The 18969-nt window shown below is 44.3% G+C and overlaps 2 protein-coding genes across 2 annotated transcripts in view; both read left to right on the top strand.

Annotated features, from left to right (window-relative positions):
- LOC147684128 (cytochrome P450 2J2-like) overlaps positions 1-11614 on the top strand; it is a 143230-nt gene extending 131616 nt beyond the window's left edge. The window contains exon 9 of the mRNA XM_086944512.1: positions 8646-11614. Within this exon, the coding sequence (XP_086800638.1) occupies positions 8646-8824 (179 nt within the window). The 3' untranslated portion in view covers positions 8825-11614. The remainder of the gene's footprint in view (positions 1-8645) is intronic.
- A 5000-nt stretch (positions 11615-16614) lies between these two features.
- The window catches only part of LOC147684127 (cytochrome P450 2J4-like), a 109582-nt gene continuing 107227 nt past the window's right edge, over positions 16615-18969 (top strand). The window contains exon 1 of the mRNA XM_086944511.1: positions 16615-17232. Coding sequence (XP_086800637.1) covers positions 17062-17232 — 171 coding nt within the window. The 5' untranslated portion in view covers positions 16615-17061. The remainder of the gene's footprint in view (positions 17233-18969) is intronic.

Below are 18969 nucleotides of genomic sequence, written 5' to 3'. Positions count from 1 at the left end.
CCCCACAAAGCTCCTACCTAAAGGTCATGTTTTAACGTTTTCAACCATGCTAAGAAGTCTCCTATGAGTAACTCATTCCCCACCCGAGACAAATGCACACCATCCCCCAAATGCATACTGTCATCATTAATACAGCCATGCGGAATAGAATGCAATGTCCTGGAACGGAACAACCTACTCACTTTGTTATTGAGCTTTCTAACCGACTGATTCAAAGCAGGAATAGAAATAGCCCCCCGCCACACCTTTCGTGGGATCATATGGGACCATGCAATTGTGCACCCCGGAACTCTCCTCGCCAACCAACTTACAGTGGAAAGCATTGCCTCCAGGAGAAGTCGTCTACCGGTGGTGACCAAATCATTGCCCCCCAAGTGTACTATGACTATAGACGGCGGTGACCTCGTCCGCCCTAACATACCCTCGAAAAATGCTTGAAACTGGTCAATACAGAGACCGCCTCTTCCGTAGAAGGACACCCTGTACCCGTATTCCCCAGCTACGTGAATCATGTCACCTGCTTTGAATACGTCCGCGGCACGCCTCACGTATGAGTGGCCCACGACCCACACCTCCTTTTTCACAGCCGGTGATGTCTGACCGCTGGCCCGGTGTTGGGTCGACTGCATAGTCCGCCCCGCCTCGTAGGCTTGCGCAACTGAAAACCAAACAAAAACAAGAGGCGTGAGTACATCATTACAGCTTCACAACATGTGCAACCGCACATACCTCTTATAACAATTGGAGGACCAACGCCCCACTCGTTTCACTTGTTCAACATTAAGACCCCTGGCTGTAGCTTCCGTAGCAGCCCCTATCCGAAAGGAATGGGTCCCAAACTCGCCCGGGTTCAAGCCCGCAGCGGCAATTGACATCGCAAGCACCCGCTGAAACTGAAATCTTGTCAGTGGGGTGGCGTCCGCGTGTCTCAACAAGGTCCCCCCCCATAATGCCACCCTTCGTGCTACGTAATCTTCTAAACACTTTACCGGACACATGGAGGACCCGGGAATCCTGCGTATGATTATGCAGTCACCCATCCCGTCTTGATCGGTCTTGGACCTGACAAAGGAGACAGTCATTGCCTCTCCTCTGATCTGAACGTGTTCTTGGCACAAACCCCCCGCCACATCCTGTTTGTTCCTTGCCACCAGTTCGCTTACCCGCATCGCCCCGTGAAATGCTAGCGTAAAAGCGGCTCGGAACAACACCGCCTCAAACTGAGATGAACATGTGGCAGGGAGTGTAGCCAACAACTGGGCCAACCTATCCAAACCTATCGGGCGCCTCTCATCTACTCTGCGACCCTCAAGGCGTTGCCACCCACGCAGCGCTTTTTGTACAACGAAAGACGCTGTCGGGTCCTGGATACTATGAGCCCTGGCAACAAAGGAAATAGCAGCACGATGCCTCTGGGCCGTGGCCACCGATTTCCCAGCCCTACGTAAGGACATCAGAAAATTCACTACCCATTCCTCGTGGCCCCAAAGCCTCTCTCTATCAGTCCCCAAAAAGGCTAAATAGGACCGAAACGCCCCTTCATATGCCTTCCTCGTCCTTGGTGCTAGACTCTCTCCCACGAGGTGACGAAGTTCGGGGCACCGAGAGACCAGAGAGCTTCGGGAAAGGGTGCCGGCTCTGGGTCCGCTGAGGGAAGGAAACCCGAGAAAGCCTGCATATGAAAACGAGACAGTGCATCAGCCGCCTGATTCATTACCCCTGGGACATGTTTTGCTCTGAATAGCACATTCAGTTGCATACACAGTAAAACAATTTCTTTAAGCAGTCTTAAAATCAGTTTACATCGTGCTGCCTGACTATTGATGCACTCGACCACGGTCATATTGTCAGACCAAAATATCACAGAGTGATCTTTGAACCCTTCTGGCCAGGTTCTCAGGGCCACAAATATGGGGAAAAGTTCCAGGAAAGCAATATTACTTGTCAGACCATTGTCATGCCACCATGTCGGCCACCTTTGTGCCGACCATTTTGTGCCGAAGATGGCACCAAAACCTATGCTACCTGCTGAATCTGTCCAGAGCCCCAGCTCTTCAGAGGACACGGCTGGTTTGTTCCAGATGACCCGACCATTAAAGTCCGCCAGAAATGCTAACCAAATACGCACGTCCTGGCGGACCTCAGCCGATAGTCTCGTGCGATGATGGCCCTCCTTTAGGCCGACCATAGCTTGGGCAATTGAACGGGAAAAGGGGCGGGCCATCGGTATAACTCTTAGTGCAAAGTTCAACTGTCCCACCAACTGCTGTAATTGATGCAGCGTAACTTTAGATCCATTTAGACACACTTGCAGGGCTGCCCTGAACTTCCACACTTTGTCAGTTGGCAAACGAAAACAACCCTCTCTGGAGTCTAGCTCGATCCCCAGAAACTCGAGGCAAGTCGCAGGACCCACCGTCTTACCTGGTGCCAATGGCACACCGAATTGCTTCATTAATACACAAAACTCGGCCAAGGCCCGGCCACATTCGAGATCCCCGGCTGCCCCAAGGAACAGAAAATCATCCAGGTAATGCATTACATGTCGGAAACCCGTCTCCTTTGTGAAGACCCATTGTAGAAAACTACTGAATTTCTCGAAATAGGCACAAGATATAGAGCACCCCATCGGCATACACCTATCCATGTAATAATAACCCTGAAACATGAAACCCAGGAGACGCTGGTCGTCTGGGTGTACCGGGAGCAACCGGAACGCTGACTCGATATCTGACTTCGCCATCAGCGCCCCGGGCCCCAGGCGATTCAAAATGGCTACGGCCTCATCGAAGGATGCGTACCGCACCGAACACACTTCTGGATCTATTGCATCGTTTACAGAAAGACCACGTGGGGCTGACAAATTATGAATCAGTCGGAACTCACCCGGGTCCTTCTTGGGGACCACCCCTAAAGGAGAACAAACAAAATTCTGTACCGGGGGTACACTAAACGGGCCGGCGACCCGACCTCGAGTAACCTCTTTCCGGATCTTATCCTGAACCACGGTCGTATGCTGCAGGACGGAAAGTTGATTTTTACACTTCCCCACACCCTGAAAGTCCCCTACCGGGATGCGGAAACCATACGAAAATCCGTTCCGCAGCACCCCAGCAGAAGTACGATCCGGGTATTCACTGAGCCAGGGAATCATCGCCAAGGTATCAATCGGGGTAGGTAAAGGCGCCCCTCGGACTATGTTAGACCTGTTTGGCGCCTCCTCTCCCCCCGTTATCACCCGTTTTGGCTCTGCACGTGGACTCAGGATGGGACGACCCGCACCCACTACATTCATGTTTAAATTTACACGATCCCTGGGGCCTGGTACATTTACCTCTGTTGAAATTGAAGCAGAACCCCCTTTTTCCTGTATTGGCGGCAGATTTCGAGTAATCGTCGGTACTCGTACCTGAACGAAAGGGCGTCCCCCCATAATGGCGGGAGGATTCGCCAACATTACTTCCTACCAATGGCATTTTCAACATACCTGTCTCCTTCATTTTATCCCATGTCAAGGAATCATAACAATCCCAGGTTAAGCTTTTATTATGCTCTTTAGCCTTTCTAAAAAGGTTATCGTAGCAGAACCAATGGTTACCATGGTGTGATGTCGAGTACCCCATGATTCGTGACTGATATGTCGGCAACTCGGAAAGCAACTCAGGCCTACGTTCCCCCAAGATCGACGTAAAAATTCCCCATGCATTGCCCCAATTGCCAATATTCTCATTCACTTTAAAGGCGGCCATTTTTGCGTGCCAAACACTCGGATGCATAAGATCTTTCTGACCCTTAACATGCTCCACCTCATAATGATCAACAAGCAACAAGAAGATGTTCACATATTCCCCCGCCCAAATCTTCTCCTTAATTGCCAAAGGCACATGTTGACCCAACCTTTCTCTACGAGAGGGTGCTGACTCATCCCTCGCAATCGGCAATGGCCGCTTACCTGCACCGGACGCTGCATCCGCGGTCGCCATCGTCCCTCGTGGCTTGTCAACTACTGCAGCCGGCGCGGACACCTTGGCTGCATCTCGTTTCTCGCGCAATTGCTTCATCAGCGCCTGGGCCTCGGCAGCCGTGGCGCCCTCACTACTGTCGCCCAACCATGCTGCAAGTTGTGCCGCCAGCTCGGGCGGCATATCCTCATTGGACACCGGGGTGACCACCACAGGAATCGGATTCCCCTCCGCCGGTACTGGGGTTGGCGCTTCGAGCGGGGTACAGGCAACCGGGACGTCCCCCCCAGCTGGTCCCCTCCTCGGCCTCTTGGCTCTTCCTCCTGGAGCTGCGCCAGCCGACGGACGATCCGGCCCCCCCTCCCCGTCTCTCTCCGCCACCCGCTTCTTCAGCTCAGTCATCTCCTTCATGAGGACCCGAACCATCTGTTCAGTCGTCATTCTCTTCCCGCCTTTCTTGGGCATTTCTCCGACAGAGTATCTGTAAGACAAAAGAAAAGATTATAACGCTCAAAATTGGCTCTTCGTTCCGTCTCGAGCTCACGTGCAGCGAGGAGGTGCAGCTTCAGAGCACAGGAACAAGAGGATGCCTTCTGGTCTTGCGTCCCTTTTTATCCGTCTTCAGGGCGGGCGTAAACCCGCCCCTGCCTGCCCCGAGGGCGTGGCCAGCCGCGTCAGTGTCTAGGCCAGCCCACTCTAGGGCGGGAAAAAGCGCGCCCCGGCTACGCCGCTTCGGGCATACCAGCCGAGACGCGCCTCCCGCCCAAAATGGCTTCCCGGGGGGATCGAGGTACTCTGCCATACGTTCGGGGGGACCGAGTGGTCACCCCTTTCCATAATCACTGTAAGAGACCTTTGGCAGTTTCTATGTTCTTTCTTTGAATCACATGATATATGGAGGGAATGATGATGCTTCTATTTTGTGAATAAGGTTGTGATATACAACCGAAACGCGTTGACTAGCGTTCATCTTTTATAAATCATTTTGAGGAGCCACGTTTGGAGTGCCGTGCCAGGTGTTTTACAAATTCAAAACAGGAGTATATATATATATATATATATATATATATATATATATATATATATATATATATATATATATATTACAATCTAGTCGGTAGCCGTGCCTTCAATGCAAGCACAAAACCCAGTGCGTAGACGCAGAGATACGCCGGAGCCAATCTTGGTTGTTTGCTTCTTTATTAAATTATAAAGTGCAGGGTGAAAAATGCCGAACAGACGCGTTTCGTACAAAGCGTCCTTGCTAACACATATATATATACTAGCAGCCCGTCCCGACGTTGTCCGGGTATGAATTGCTGCCGGCCAGTAGTATATTGTTTTGTAGGATTTCGTTTTGATAGCATTTCTTATCAGAGACAGGCCTGTGAAACGCTCCGATTCACAGTGCACTGCTGATGCACTTAAGAGTGCGCGTTCAGTAGTGTGTGAACTCGAGTTTCCCTACTTTATTTTTCCTTGCAATATTATGTAGCGCGAACTCGACAACATGGCATGAGCACAATTTACATTACAGAAGAACACATTCATTTGTGGTAGGCATGGGGAGACAAAGCGATTTGCCTGGAATCACACGATGTTGAACTGATGCAGAGATTCAAACGTAGCTCCCCAGCTCTAAAGTTCGCAATTCTAGAACTTGTGGCGGGAGGTGTGTCTAGAAGTGTATGTCGGTGCTGGCCATCAATGAGAGAGACCTGTGCATTTTTCAAATCAGTGGTGAAAAAATGTGAGTATGTTGCTGGAGATGTGGGCCGCCGTGCCACCAATGTACTTACCGGGGGAGGGTAAACACCCATTATTCCGCAACTTTCTTTCCGCATACCATCACTCCGCATACTTTCATTACGAAAGTACCATGACTCCACAATGCAATTATAACGCATGGCATTACATTTTATATATTTTTACCACGCATACATTTACAATGAAATTTGTTGTAAATGCATGAATGGTAAAAGCATGTTTTTTTTTAATGTTTGGATAAGGTAAGTATGGGTATAGGGTATATGTTTCGGGGTACTGAGGTATATGTTTTGGGGTGTTTGGGTATTTTTAAGAGTTCAGATATCGTTTTGGGTTATGGGGTCCAGGGGTAGTTTTAGGGTTTAGGGCAAGGTTTGGGTTTTGGGGTACAGGGGTATTTTTAGGGTTCAGGGCAAGGTTTGGGTTTTGGGGTATAGGGGTATTTTTAGGGTTCAGGGGTAGGTTTGGGTTTTGGGTAGGTTTGGGTTTTGGGATACAGGGGTATTTTAAGGGTTCAGGGCTAGGTTTGGGCTTTGGGGTACAGGGGTATTTTTAGGGTTCAGGGCTAGGTTTGGGCTTTGGGGTACAGGAGTATTTTAGGGTTCAGGGGTAGGTTTGGGTTTGTTTTGGGGTACAGGGATAATTTTATGGTTTGGGGCTAGGTTTGGGTTTTGGGGTACAGGGGTAGTTTTAGGGTTCAGGGGTAGGTTTGGGTTTTGGGGTACAGGGGTATTTTAAGGGTTCAGGGCTAGGTTTGAGTTTTGGGGTACAGGGGTATTTTAGAGTTCAGGGGTAGGTTTGGGTTTTGGGGTACAGGGGTATTTTTAGGGTTCAGGGCTAGGTTTGGGTTTTGGGGTTCAGAGGTATTTTTAGGGGTCAGGGGTAGGTTTGGGTTTTGAGGTACAGGGGTATTTATAGGGTTCAGGGCTAGGTTTGGGTTTTGGGGTACAGGGGTATATTTAGCATTTAGGGATAGGTTGGGGTTTTGGGGTACAGGGTATATTTATAGGGTTAAGATGGGTTAGTGTTTAAGGGTGTTGGGGTATTTTAAGGAGTAAGGGTAGTTTATGATTATGGGGTGCAGGGGTATTTAAAGGGAGCAGGGAGGACACCCGGAGCTGGAATGTACAGAACCTGGGAAGAAAAAACAATGAAATATTGGGCACAACGCTCGCTTTTTTCTTTCCATAATCCCGCACCCCGCACACGCCCACGTCCCCCAGCACACGCCCACAGCACACAATATGAGACATGGCATGAAGGGCCGAACGTACCACACACCCCCAGCGTTTGTCACGCCCCCAGCACATGCCCACAGCACAACGCAGACACACCCACAAGGGACTACTTTGCTGGCACGGTTCTTTTACCTTTTAGATGTATATGGTGGGCGTCTGCGTAGCCTATGTCCTTCTGCTGCAACTGCCTTTCCAACGCTGTTTTGGGTATTGTGATTGGTGCTGTGGTTCCTGTGATTACCCGCCTCAAAGGTTTGGGCTCTCTCTTTATTATATTAGTATAGTTATATATATATATGTATATATATATATACTTAAAAATCTCCTCATGGTTTTCCCCTATAACACCTATATCCTGCTAATAAAAAATACAAACACAATTTTAAACTTCCATGAATAAAAATAAAATTATTTAAAAAAATAAAAAAACATAAACTATAAAAAATAAACATTACTGCACAAAAATATTACACAAAAACAAACAAAAGCAATACAAAAACTGAAAAAGACTATTAAAAGTACACTATTTTCAAAAACAATATTTTTAACAACATTATTAAAACATAAGCAGAAAAATTACATGTTTAGCTACAATATTCTTGTTGGAAGAAATCGCATCGCATCAATTCAATTGATTACATTATTTCATCAATTATATAAAAAAATTGATCACAAACTCACCAAATAATATTCTTTCACATTTGGAAGGGTAAGCCCTTGATCATTGACTGATTTCTACAATATACTTAATGCTAATCTTGGTGTTCTATTTTCCCCAAAACAAAGCTGAAAATAATCCTTCAATGTATACAATGTGGCATATAAAAAGTTAAATATTGGTAAAATGCACATTTGATTTATTGCCATTCTTCGCATAATAGATAGAGAGAGGTGATTCGATTGTAAAAAAGGACTTAATTTTATCTATTAACAGTAAATAGTTTAATTCAAATGTTCATCTACATTCATGGTTGTGTAAATTCTCAAGTATCTTTTTGATCTCTTCTTCACAAGATCTGAGTGTCAACTATCTATAGTGCAATTATAGAACAACATTTTCGTCTTTAGCTTGATTATGTTACATTCCCCATCTGCTGAAATGGATAAAAAGATACTAAAAACTCTTTGTTGAATCTCCAAGTCAGGTTTTTTTTTAGAGTGCTAGATTATCTGCATATAACTTAATTTTAGATATGTCATTGATTGGGACCTTAATTATCATATCATATCTTACAGCAATAACAAGTGATTTAATAAATATTGCAAAAAACATTGAGGAGAGTGGGCAGGCACCTGCCCACTAAAACTCTGTGATATTTGCGATTTTGTTTTAAAGTAGCAAGTTAGAAATATAGCCATAAGTAGTTTTAGCCAGTAAAAAATACCAAAGATTGCTCTTAACATGATCACTTCTCTTTATTACAAAGCTTATGAGAACTACCCTAATAGGTCCAAGCAAAATAACTAAAAACATAACACTGGATACAGAGAAAATGTTAGCCTCTCACTATTTAGCCCTGTGGTCAGGATTCATTCCACAGAAGCCTCCCCTCTCTGTCCGTCCATTGGCCCACAACCTCAACATTCTCCCATGTTATCTTGCAAATGATGCATCCTAGACGTTATGCTGGACAGTTGTAAGAGTAATCACCTGGCTCTCTTGTTCTTTCACTTGCAGGACACCGTGTGTGTTTGGGGGAGCAGTTGGCCAGGACAGAACTGTTCATCTTCTTCACAAACCTCGTTCGGGCATTCACCTTCAAGCTCCCAGAGGGAGTCAAGAATGTCAACATGGACCCTGTTTTCGGCGGTGCTATGAAGCCAAACCCTTATCAGATTTGCGCTGTATCACGCTAGGCAGAGGGGGCCCCAAAGCAGAAGGAAGGACCAAGGATTCATAACGTTTGTGTATATGCAGTATTAATATCCTCCAAGCTCATATCATATGCATTAGATCTGTGAATACTAACTGAAGTGCATAATCCATTAACATTGGTAATTGCATTATGATAGTCATCTAATCAAATTATTACTGTCTGGAGTACTGTTGTAAAACAGATATTTTCAGTTACATTTCACAATTTTCAGTGACTTCTTATATTCAAGTAGGCCAGGTCTGTAGGCCAGGTGTCAGAGAATGTCTTATAAACCTATTGAGCAGCAAACTCTTAAAACATGTACATTGGGAATTCTCCTTCTCTGCCATTGTAGTTTGTTGGAGTTGTAGTCCTGGAATTGGTGCTGGCAATGATATGAGCTAGCGAGAGTCTTGATTATAGTATGTGTTCTATGGGCAAAGCAACACCAGGAAGAAACATACTGTGGCATACCTCAGGTCTTAGAGTGATGCCCAATGCTCAGGGTAAGCTAGCATTAGTGCAGCAGGTGCCAACCCAACCGGAGGTTAATTTGGGGGAGAGCTGAAGAAGGCATACATTGGACCATCTTATTCCAAAATTCAAGAAAAATGCCTCTTATGATGAATTTCAAAGGGATCACAGGTCTATGCAAGGATGTAAGAAAATAGCTAACCATCTTTGTCTGTTTTAGTAACCACCCAAGTTTTAGGTGCTGGCACATAACCCCATGAGTTTGAGGACAGATTGCAAGAGGTCTTCAATACAATTTGGGAACCATTTATAGACAATCTAAGGTTTAATACACAGGTTGAGATGAAGAGGATGGCCCTTCTGTCGATCAACGAAAGAATTAGAGATGGACTCTGTTCTCAGAATAAGGACAATAAGACATTGCTTATAGCCTTATAGCCCGCCGTAGAGGGCTATACCGGCTATTAAAGACCCTCTCCAGCGTTAAAGGCCCCGAGCCGAAGGCGAGGGCCTTTAACAAGGGAGAGGGACTTTAATAGCAGTATAGCCCATCTACGAAGGGCTATAAGGCTATTAGAACATTCTGTCAGTACAGGACAGAATGTTGTAACAAAAAAAACCAAGCCCTTTGGGAGCGTGCGGGGATTGGAATCCCCTCAGGCTCCCTGAACCCTTTGTTCACAGCCAGAGCTGTGAACAAAGAAGCATTGGAATGTTGGAGCTCCAGGCTTATACCAGCCATTATAAGCCCAGAGCACTCTATTGTTTTCAATGGAGCTCCCAACATTCCAATGTTCTAATAATATTTAAACCACTGCTCTATAGATTTTCTATTGTTCAAGTACACCTCGCCGAAGTTGCTGCTGTATTTTTTGTTTTACATTCAAATACTTCTTCCTTTGATTTGAACTTTTTTAATAAAGTAATGAAATATATGTATCGCATTTTCTGTCACTGATTTGATCTCACAGTAAAAATTGGCATCATGAAGACCAGTAATTTAGGAGTGCAGTATAAGGCCACACTTGACAGGGTAAGTGGTTTGTGCATCTGCTCCTTATGGGGCAGAGGTGGACAAGTCTCTGTGATTAATTTTTCAACCATTATAAATAAATATAAGCGTGTTTATATAGTTCAAATAATATTCACAAAATAAGAGTGGCAGAGTGTTCTAAGGGATACATAGGAAGATATTCAACAGAGCTACCTATATGTGAGCAATATGTAGTTTTTTAAATTCAAAATGTAAATAAACTGCAAACAATAGGGAGAGATGGAGGAAATTCTGATATAAAGGGGAGAAAAGTATAAAGTAGACAACTATGTAAGGACACAATAAATATGTAGAAAGAGTAGAAAGGTACCGGAGGTAAGTGATGAAATAGGAGGCGGTTGAGTAGCATGGCAAAGAATTGAATTAGAGGTCAGGGCAAAGTGCTGCTTCAGATAAAGGGGTACACGTCACATTGTGAAGGTTTTAAGGTGGGAAACTCCCTTTCTTTTTTCTATTAAAATCTCACATTTAAGGATTCAATCTATTGACCAGAGATGCTGCCACACCACTGCTGGACAGGCACAGGAGTAGCTACTCCGCCAATCCTAACATAAATGATGCTAACAATCTCTATAAACAAAAGCCTGACACTGGCTCTCAGTAGAAGGATTAAAAGTACTCTAGAGATGCTTATCAAAACACACAAGCAGATGTACAAGCCTGCCTTTGAAGGAAGCAAAGGGAAAACCACCAGGAAAGCAGACATCTTGTTGGCAGGCTCCATTCCATAAATTCTTGCAAATTATCATCTGGATCTAGTTGAAAAACTACTGGACATCCCTACACATCCAAAATGCACCTTTGACCCAGAGAAAGATGTCATTGAAAAGTGGGCTTAATTGAGGATTATCTAGGTTCATTATCATGGACTTCTTAAAGTTGTTCTTTACAAAATGGTTAATGGGAACCTACAAAACAATTTAACCTTATTAGAGTACCCTCATATGGGTCCACATTAATGGACTATATCTGATTCATATTAAGAGCTAAACATTGAATAATGAAGGTCTAATAACTCGAGTATTTGGGTCAGACCTAACCTACTTTATTTTACAAAAATGGTTTCAAGAATGGTATATATGTCGTGCATTTTTTTCTTCGTTTTATTATCTTTAGATGATTGTTCTGTCTTTGTTGTTTTTCCAATGTGAATAATTGTCTTTACTGAAATTCTAGCAGAAATTAATGACATTATGGCTATGTGAATAAAAAATATCATGAAATCAACATGATAAATAAATCCATATATTGACTATAAACACAATCAGCTAAAAATGTTATTGTTGAAGAGGATATTTCGTATTGAGACTTTTTAGAATGTGTGGCATGCTGGCAGCTCTGCAAGACTGTTGTTGCACTTTCTTTTTGATGCTCTCAATCCATTTCTGGCTATGGCATTTCATTGATCTGGAGGAGGTAACTGGCATGGAGAAATAGTAAGATGTATTACAGTCCCTCTTTTATGATTGCGTTTATGAAGCATGCAGTAAGGATATTTGACTTTTTTAAAAAAAATTTAAGAAGGCCAGTTAGATACAGTCAAGAGGCCCAGGACCCTTAAATTGATTTTGACCATGAATCCAATAAACCAATCTTACAGGTTGCTTCTTATACCCTAAATATTATTGGAGACCAAAGATCTGTATTAAATTTATAAAAGTCGACCGGAACCCCATAGGGGCCCGGGGCTTTTCCCCCTTTACTGGCTCTTAGTGCGTTCTCAACTTCATTTAAAGTAAATTCCAGATCTACTAGGCAGGAGGGGGATCTGCTGGTGCTTAGATTTTTCCCCGGGTGGCACAAAACAGTATGCGAGGTATCCACAATCCCAAATATTTTAGAAAAGTGGGCAATCCATGCCGGTTCGGCTATTGCGACCTCTATTTTATTTGCTTCACTGGGACCTGAGTATTTATCACTTTCCAAAAAGCGGCACTGTCATTTAGTTGGGAGCTTTTATGTAATTCTACCCAGAGTTCTTCTTTTAGTACCGCCTTCCTTAGTCGTGTTGCTTTATGGTAGATTTTCCTAAGTTGAGGGATCTGTTTTCTATCTCCAATGGGTTCATTAAGAGCTAATTTCAAATTTGAATAGACTTTGGTACAGGTAGAGTTAAACCAACCATGCTGATTATTTTTTACTCCTTTAGATTTTTTTGTTAATGCTTGTTTTATAGAGTTGGTCAGTGTCAAAAAATTATCAGTAATCTCCCATGGGGAAGAATGATCTGCCAAACAGGTAGTTATTTCTTTCATGGAGGTTTTCACTACATTTACTGTGATCTCTACTGGATCGACCTTTGCCCACTTTAATGCATAACCATTCAACCTGGTCATTAAAAAATGTTCCTCCCCGTATAGTTTACTCTGTTTATTTCTTCATCCTACTGTTGGGAGGTTGAGGGCAACAGATATGGGGAAATGATCGCTAAATACGCAATCATGAGTAATAAAATTCAAGATGAGAGAAGAAGACGTCCCTGTCAGGAAGATAAAGTCTATACAACTGGAAGCACCTTTACCATTAAAGGTTGGTGACAACTGGACTATGGGTGATACTAATTCATTAGCCATAGTTAATTGAAGGCTCATAATTGTTTCGTTCAGACAGGCCCCACTTTGAGAGTGATTAAAATGGGTAATACTTATATCATTCTCATCTAAAAAACCACATGTAATATTTTTATTTTGTGGGCAGAGTGCCAAATTAAAGTCCCCCCCCCCCAAATGATAGACAGATTCTTTCCTTGGTGCTGAGTATTAAACTCTAAAAGGAACTTACAAATTTCCTTTAATGTAGCAATCAGCAGAGGTTGAGTTAGGTTATTATAAAAGTTAACTAACACAAGGAAATCTGTTTTATTTATATCGATTAAAATTACCTGTTATTTATACTCTGCTTTAAAACTACAATTTCCCTGACCTGGATTAGATTTGTAATGTACACTACAAGGCCTCCTTTTGCTCGTCCCGATGGAGATGGTATTGCGGGAGAAAAAAAAGTTTTATAGCCACTTATATGTATTGGATCCACAGACCATGTTTCTTGTAGGCATATAATTCCATAATCCCGGGTGAAGGTAAGCTATTCGCCTAGGTTTACTTTTGGGAGAAGGCCAGCGATGTTCCAAAACATAATCTAAAGCAAAGCCCCTCTCATAACGTTTGCCCCAGATGGTAAAGTCTGATCCCCTTCATATGGAACCGGAATAGAATCGGGGAGCACAGTAAGATGAATGACCCCCCTGCCTTCTACCGGTGGGGATTTAATAAGATTTTTAGGGTGATGGGGCCCTATGCTTACTTCTGTTGGACCTGGTGTTTGCCCACGACCTTGAGTTGGTTGTCAGTCTATTTCCTCAAGAGGGGATAGAGCTCAAATCTGTTCGATGTTAGAACTGACCCGTTCCCTTTTCTCCCGAAAGTTGTTATAGGTTTATAGAAGAATCCCAGGGGAAGAGCCGAGATACTTGGATGATGGGGAGAGCGAACTTCTTTATTATTTAGGAGGGAGCGAACCATTTGTGGGGACCTAAAATGTACGACAATGTAGTCTCCCTCTATTTTATTTTCTGAGGAGCCCAACCAGCCTACTCTGCGGACCATGAGTATTTCCTTTGTATAGTTAGAGTTAAAGCGTTTATATTTAATCAACCAGTCCACCACCTTATTTCGGAGAGATGACCAGGATTCAGTCTGTCCCTGTTTTAGTGCTGGTACCCCTGAGAGAATTAAAACATATGGACAGGAAGCTGGTGGTAAATCCAGCTTCATTGTGTTTAAACGAGTTGGAGAATTAGGTTCATTTATCCCTTGTAATGACCCTTGGATGTTTCTATCCTCCTGCCTAGTAATGGACGTCTCGTTATGGAGCGGTGCATCGTGTCTTAGAGAAGTTCTCGCATGTTGTTCCCTTAGTGATCCTGGTGTACTCACCCTGGGGGCCTGCTTTGGGACTTCTCTTTGTGTTATAGGATCGTGCCTAACATGTTGATTAGGAGTTTGATTCACTGTGGATTTTTTAAGTGAATCTATATCCTCCTTCATTAAGTCTAACTTCTGCTCTAAGATACTGAATGTCTCATTAGTAGTTATTGTGGTCATCAAGGCCTTAGTGTGTGCGTCTACGTAACCTCTAATAAGAGCTTCTATAGATGAATTTAGCCCATTTGGGCAGTGAAGGGGGACATTAGAAATCAGAGTAGGTGCTTGAGTACTAATAGCTCCCTTAACCTGTATGTCTCCTGACTGTTTTCCCACAGGATCTGGACCCTGGTGCTCCTTTTTTCTCCCTACCCTGGAACCCTTTATGCCAGTTTGCTTAGAGTTTAGTTCAATCCCATTTTTAAATTTTGTTTGGTTCCGAGTTTTAGGACCTGACCCTCCTAATGGGTGATGTTCTATATCTTTCTGCTGGTTCATTTCGGGAGGGGTTTGTGGAGAATGACTTGGAGTGGGTATCTGTTGTTGTATGATAACCCTCGGGGTTAGGGGTCTCGTGATTAGTTCCTCTCTGGGTAGCGGAAGCATTGTGGGGTCAAGGGAGAGTCTAAGCTCAGTTAGTGCAATCTCCTGGGTGACAAGCGTTTCTGCCCTGATCAAAAAGGCATCCAGGGTGCCCACTGCGCTCTTTCGTTTAGCCATCGCTCTGTTATATCAAACGCTGAGTGAGCGCCTAGAGTGGTTCTATACTATTGACTTACTTCTCTTTGGGGGGTCAGATGTAACAATTTGTAAAAGTTGCTGAGCCTTAGCTTCGCGGACCACAAATAAGGATTTCAGAGAAATGTTACACAAGCCAAGGGGGGTGGCCCTGCCCTGTCCTCTCCTGGCCCTGACGGGCACAGACGGGCTCGCACTTGCCCCGGGCTTCGCCCGCACACGTTCCACAGGGCGGGAGTGGCTAATTACTATTAAGCCTTCCAATTTGAGGTGGGAGGGGCCCCACAGTGTCCTGGGCCCTGGAGTCCTTCACCTTGCCCCACAGCAACAGAGGCAATTCCAAAGCATCTCCCGCAGAGTGGGAGACGCGAGGTGTAGAAATAACCCCCGGTCAGAGGTGGGAGGGGCGAGTTGTCCGTGCCCCACAGCGTCCTAGGCCCTGGAGTCCTTCACCTTGCCCCACAGCAACAGCAGCAATTTCGAAGCATCTTCTACTGTGAATTTACCGCAAGTTTATTACGAGCGATTCTCAGGTGGTGTCCGACTTGAGGGACCTCTAGTTACAGCTTAAGATACAACAGTCTGCATCAGTAAAGTGCTGACTGTAGCTCTTGAAGTGCATGAATGTTTGATTGCATCTGCTTCTTTAAAAACATTTCAATCTATTGGTTTTCCCAGTGTTTGTTTTGTTTTGTGAGTAGCATGTACTTTCTGTATGTTCAAATCATGTTTTTTTTAGCGTTGCTATACTTATGCCTACTTTAGGACAGTTTTATGATTCAGACCCACAGCCTCTCAGTGAATTTTCAATCAAGGGAGATCAATGATTTTTCCTCCTCACCCTTCTTGCTGAATTAAGTTCACACTTTTCTGATACTGGCTCTGACATTAGTACAACAGTGGTAGATGTTGCTTTACAATGAAATGTTTGATGCACTTTTTAATTAAGTTTCCATAGATCCAACGTGATTGTGGCTTAAGAGTGAATCTGGATATAAATGGGTACTTACATTTAAAAGGTGTTTAACAATGTAAATTAATGCACACCCTTGATTTGACAGGTTCTCTGGCACAGCCTGTAAACGCTGGAGCAGAGACCAGAGAGATTGTTTTTTCTGACAGGCCATTTTCTGCACTTTAGACAGGTCAAATGATAGTAGAGCTGTGATGAAATAGCAAATGTGCGCACCTGATAAGCTGATGTGGGATGTAAAAAGACCAACTTTAAAAGTAATCCATGCTAATTAACATGTATGTGGTCACCGCTTCCTAACAAGATGCACAATGGCCATGCTTTGTGTCTGAGGAGCACATGTATGTGTAAGTGATCCTTACCAACTTAAATGGACCCACCTGGGCTGTCGGGTTTTGTGGCACAGCCAGCAATCCCTGGATGCATTCCTAGAAAGTTTGCTGGGTGTATTGCTGGTAAAGGTGCGCGCCCTTAGAAGAGGTCAAAGGTATGAAACAGCATTTTTCCTCATAACAGCGAAAAGCCTGAGTGGTGATAAGAAAACTAAAAACATAACTAACTAGATCAAAGGCCATCAGCTAGAAAACCTAAAGTATACACAACCCTGTTGCACAGTATGAAAGTGAGAACAGTGGCATAGGAGAGAAGAGACGGTGCTGCTGACTGTGAGAGCTGGAGAGAGCTGACCAGGATAAGCATACAAACTGGAGATGACAGACATCGAGGCTGGAGATAAAGGAAAACAGGCGGCATAGAAATACTGCAGTGAAGGAAGTCAAAGCAAGAAAAAGCACACGAAAGAAGGTGGAACTGGGGAAGAGATGCTTTACCAACAAGAAAGGAGACAGTGATTGAGAATGTTCAGGACAGAGAAAGACGTACAATAGAGTAGAGCAAAACAAAGAGAAAGCAAGAGATAGAGGGGGGGGAGTGAAACACATAGGAATATAAATACAGCAACAGTGAACGAGAAATAAAGGACACTCGGCTGGAGAGAAGGGCAGTGTGTGGTTCAAACATAGAAGTAAAGGTCCATTCTACAGAAGAACATCTAGGACCGGAGACCGGCGTCCACCATGCTGCTACTCACTCAGCTGATAATTGGTCTGTTCTTCACTCTCCTCGTTGCACATTACCTCAAGCTTCAGTGGTTGAGGAGAAGATACCCCCCTGGACCGACCCCGCTGCCCATCATCGGCAACCTGTGGACCCTGAAGTTTGTGATTCACCACGAGACTCTCATGCAGGTACCGTAGACCTGGTTGCAATGTTTTTGTTGCATGTGTTGAGTATTTAAAAGCTTCCCAGCTCACAGTGTTGTGTTTCAGTCCTACTTGATAAAAAATAAAAGCCGTAATTGCACAAACATCCACACACACATACACATATCCATCCACACACACATACACATATCCATCCACACACACATACACAGACGCTTAAACTCATATTTTGCTCCGAGAAAAAGTTAAAGGCATGTCACTGGTACAGAATCTTTGTTGCCCTGTCTATCGCAGTGTCACACACTTGAGTTTGGCTCTGACCATGCATCCTCTGAGCACGGTAGGAGAGTATCACCACTTCAAATGTCTTTTTACTGCCTCCTCTTTTATCACGTGTCACTCCCAAGCTGGGTCACTCACCTTTTCTTAAATCTGTCATTCACTGTAGAAAGCAACAAAACACACACACACACATGCATACATTAACATACTTTACCTGTTTTACCAGGTTTGGTGATTCTGGATTTGGTAAAACAAACATGGGAGACGCGTGGGAGCACCCACGCCACGCCTCCCTTGCACAGAGTTATGAAATACAGCAATTTAAGCTACATTGCATTACCTGAAATTTATGAAGCTATTCAAAGCCACACAAAGTGACTTTGCGTGGCTTTATAATCTGACTGAGAGGTTTCTGTCACGCATGTATCACGTTAAATGGTGCAAGCATGACGCAAACCTCTCATTAATATGCTTCTTGGTTTGTGCAGGAAAGTGCTTCTATTGGGCATGGTAAACCCCACATTTTGCCTATAAAATGATGAAATATAGACTGGATGTGCACAAGGTCCCTGCCAACCAGGTACCCTGTGCCAGAAGCTCTTTCCCTAAACTGTACCTTTTGTTTCCCAATTGGCACAACTTTGGCACCCGTTGTGAAGTCTTAGTAAATGGTGCCCCTGGTACCAAGGGCTTTGGCACTGAAAAGCCCCCTCCCCCCAGGGTAGCACTAGCAGCACTAACTGTGCCAGCCTAGGGTCTCCTCACCAAAGCCATGCATACTGCCATTGCAGACTGCATGCCTTGGTGCAGACAAAAGTAAAGAGTCGACATGGCACACATCCTTGTATGTCGATGCCTAAAGACACTGCTTGAGATATAGGTAAGACACCCTTCTGACAGGACTTATAGCCCTAAGGCTGGGTGCACTATATCCCCTGTGAGGACATAGCTGCATGAGCAGATATTCTCCTGCAATATCCATGTCGATTATTGGACATTGAAAGTGAACAGGGAAGCCATAAAGAGTACATGGGCTGAGCACTCATCATTACAAGGTTCCCAGCTCCATGATGGTTTCATTGTATTACGGAATGTTTGGTACCAAACATCTAATCTTAATAAACCTGCATTCATTCCAGTATTAGGAATAATAAAATTTGCACACAGAGGACCCTTTTGAAGGGTCGCCTGAAAGCCTACCAACCCTTAGTGTGGTCACTGATTGGTCAAAGCCAGCCTGTCATCACCAGACATAGGATGACCACATGGGGTAAGTGCCATTGTGTTTAGAACAAAACCTGCTCTGGGTGGAGGTGTTCATACCTTTTCCTGGTCAGGAAGAGCCATCGGTGTCAGGAAACTTCGGAGGCGACCCCAGCCTCTACTGATAAAAAGGAGCCAGCCCCACCTCCTGCCCTCACGCCTTTTGACTAGAAGATGGGTGGGAAACCCAAGAAAGAATAGGAGGTGTGTCATCCT

Source organism: Lissotriton vulgaris, chromosome 11 (assembly GCF_964263255.1).
Source record: "Lissotriton vulgaris chromosome 11, aLisVul1.2, whole genome shotgun sequence".
Classification (NCBI taxonomy): Eukaryota; Metazoa; Chordata; class Amphibia; order Caudata; family Salamandridae; genus Lissotriton; species Lissotriton vulgaris.
This window is presented reverse-complemented; position numbering and strand designations above follow the sequence as displayed.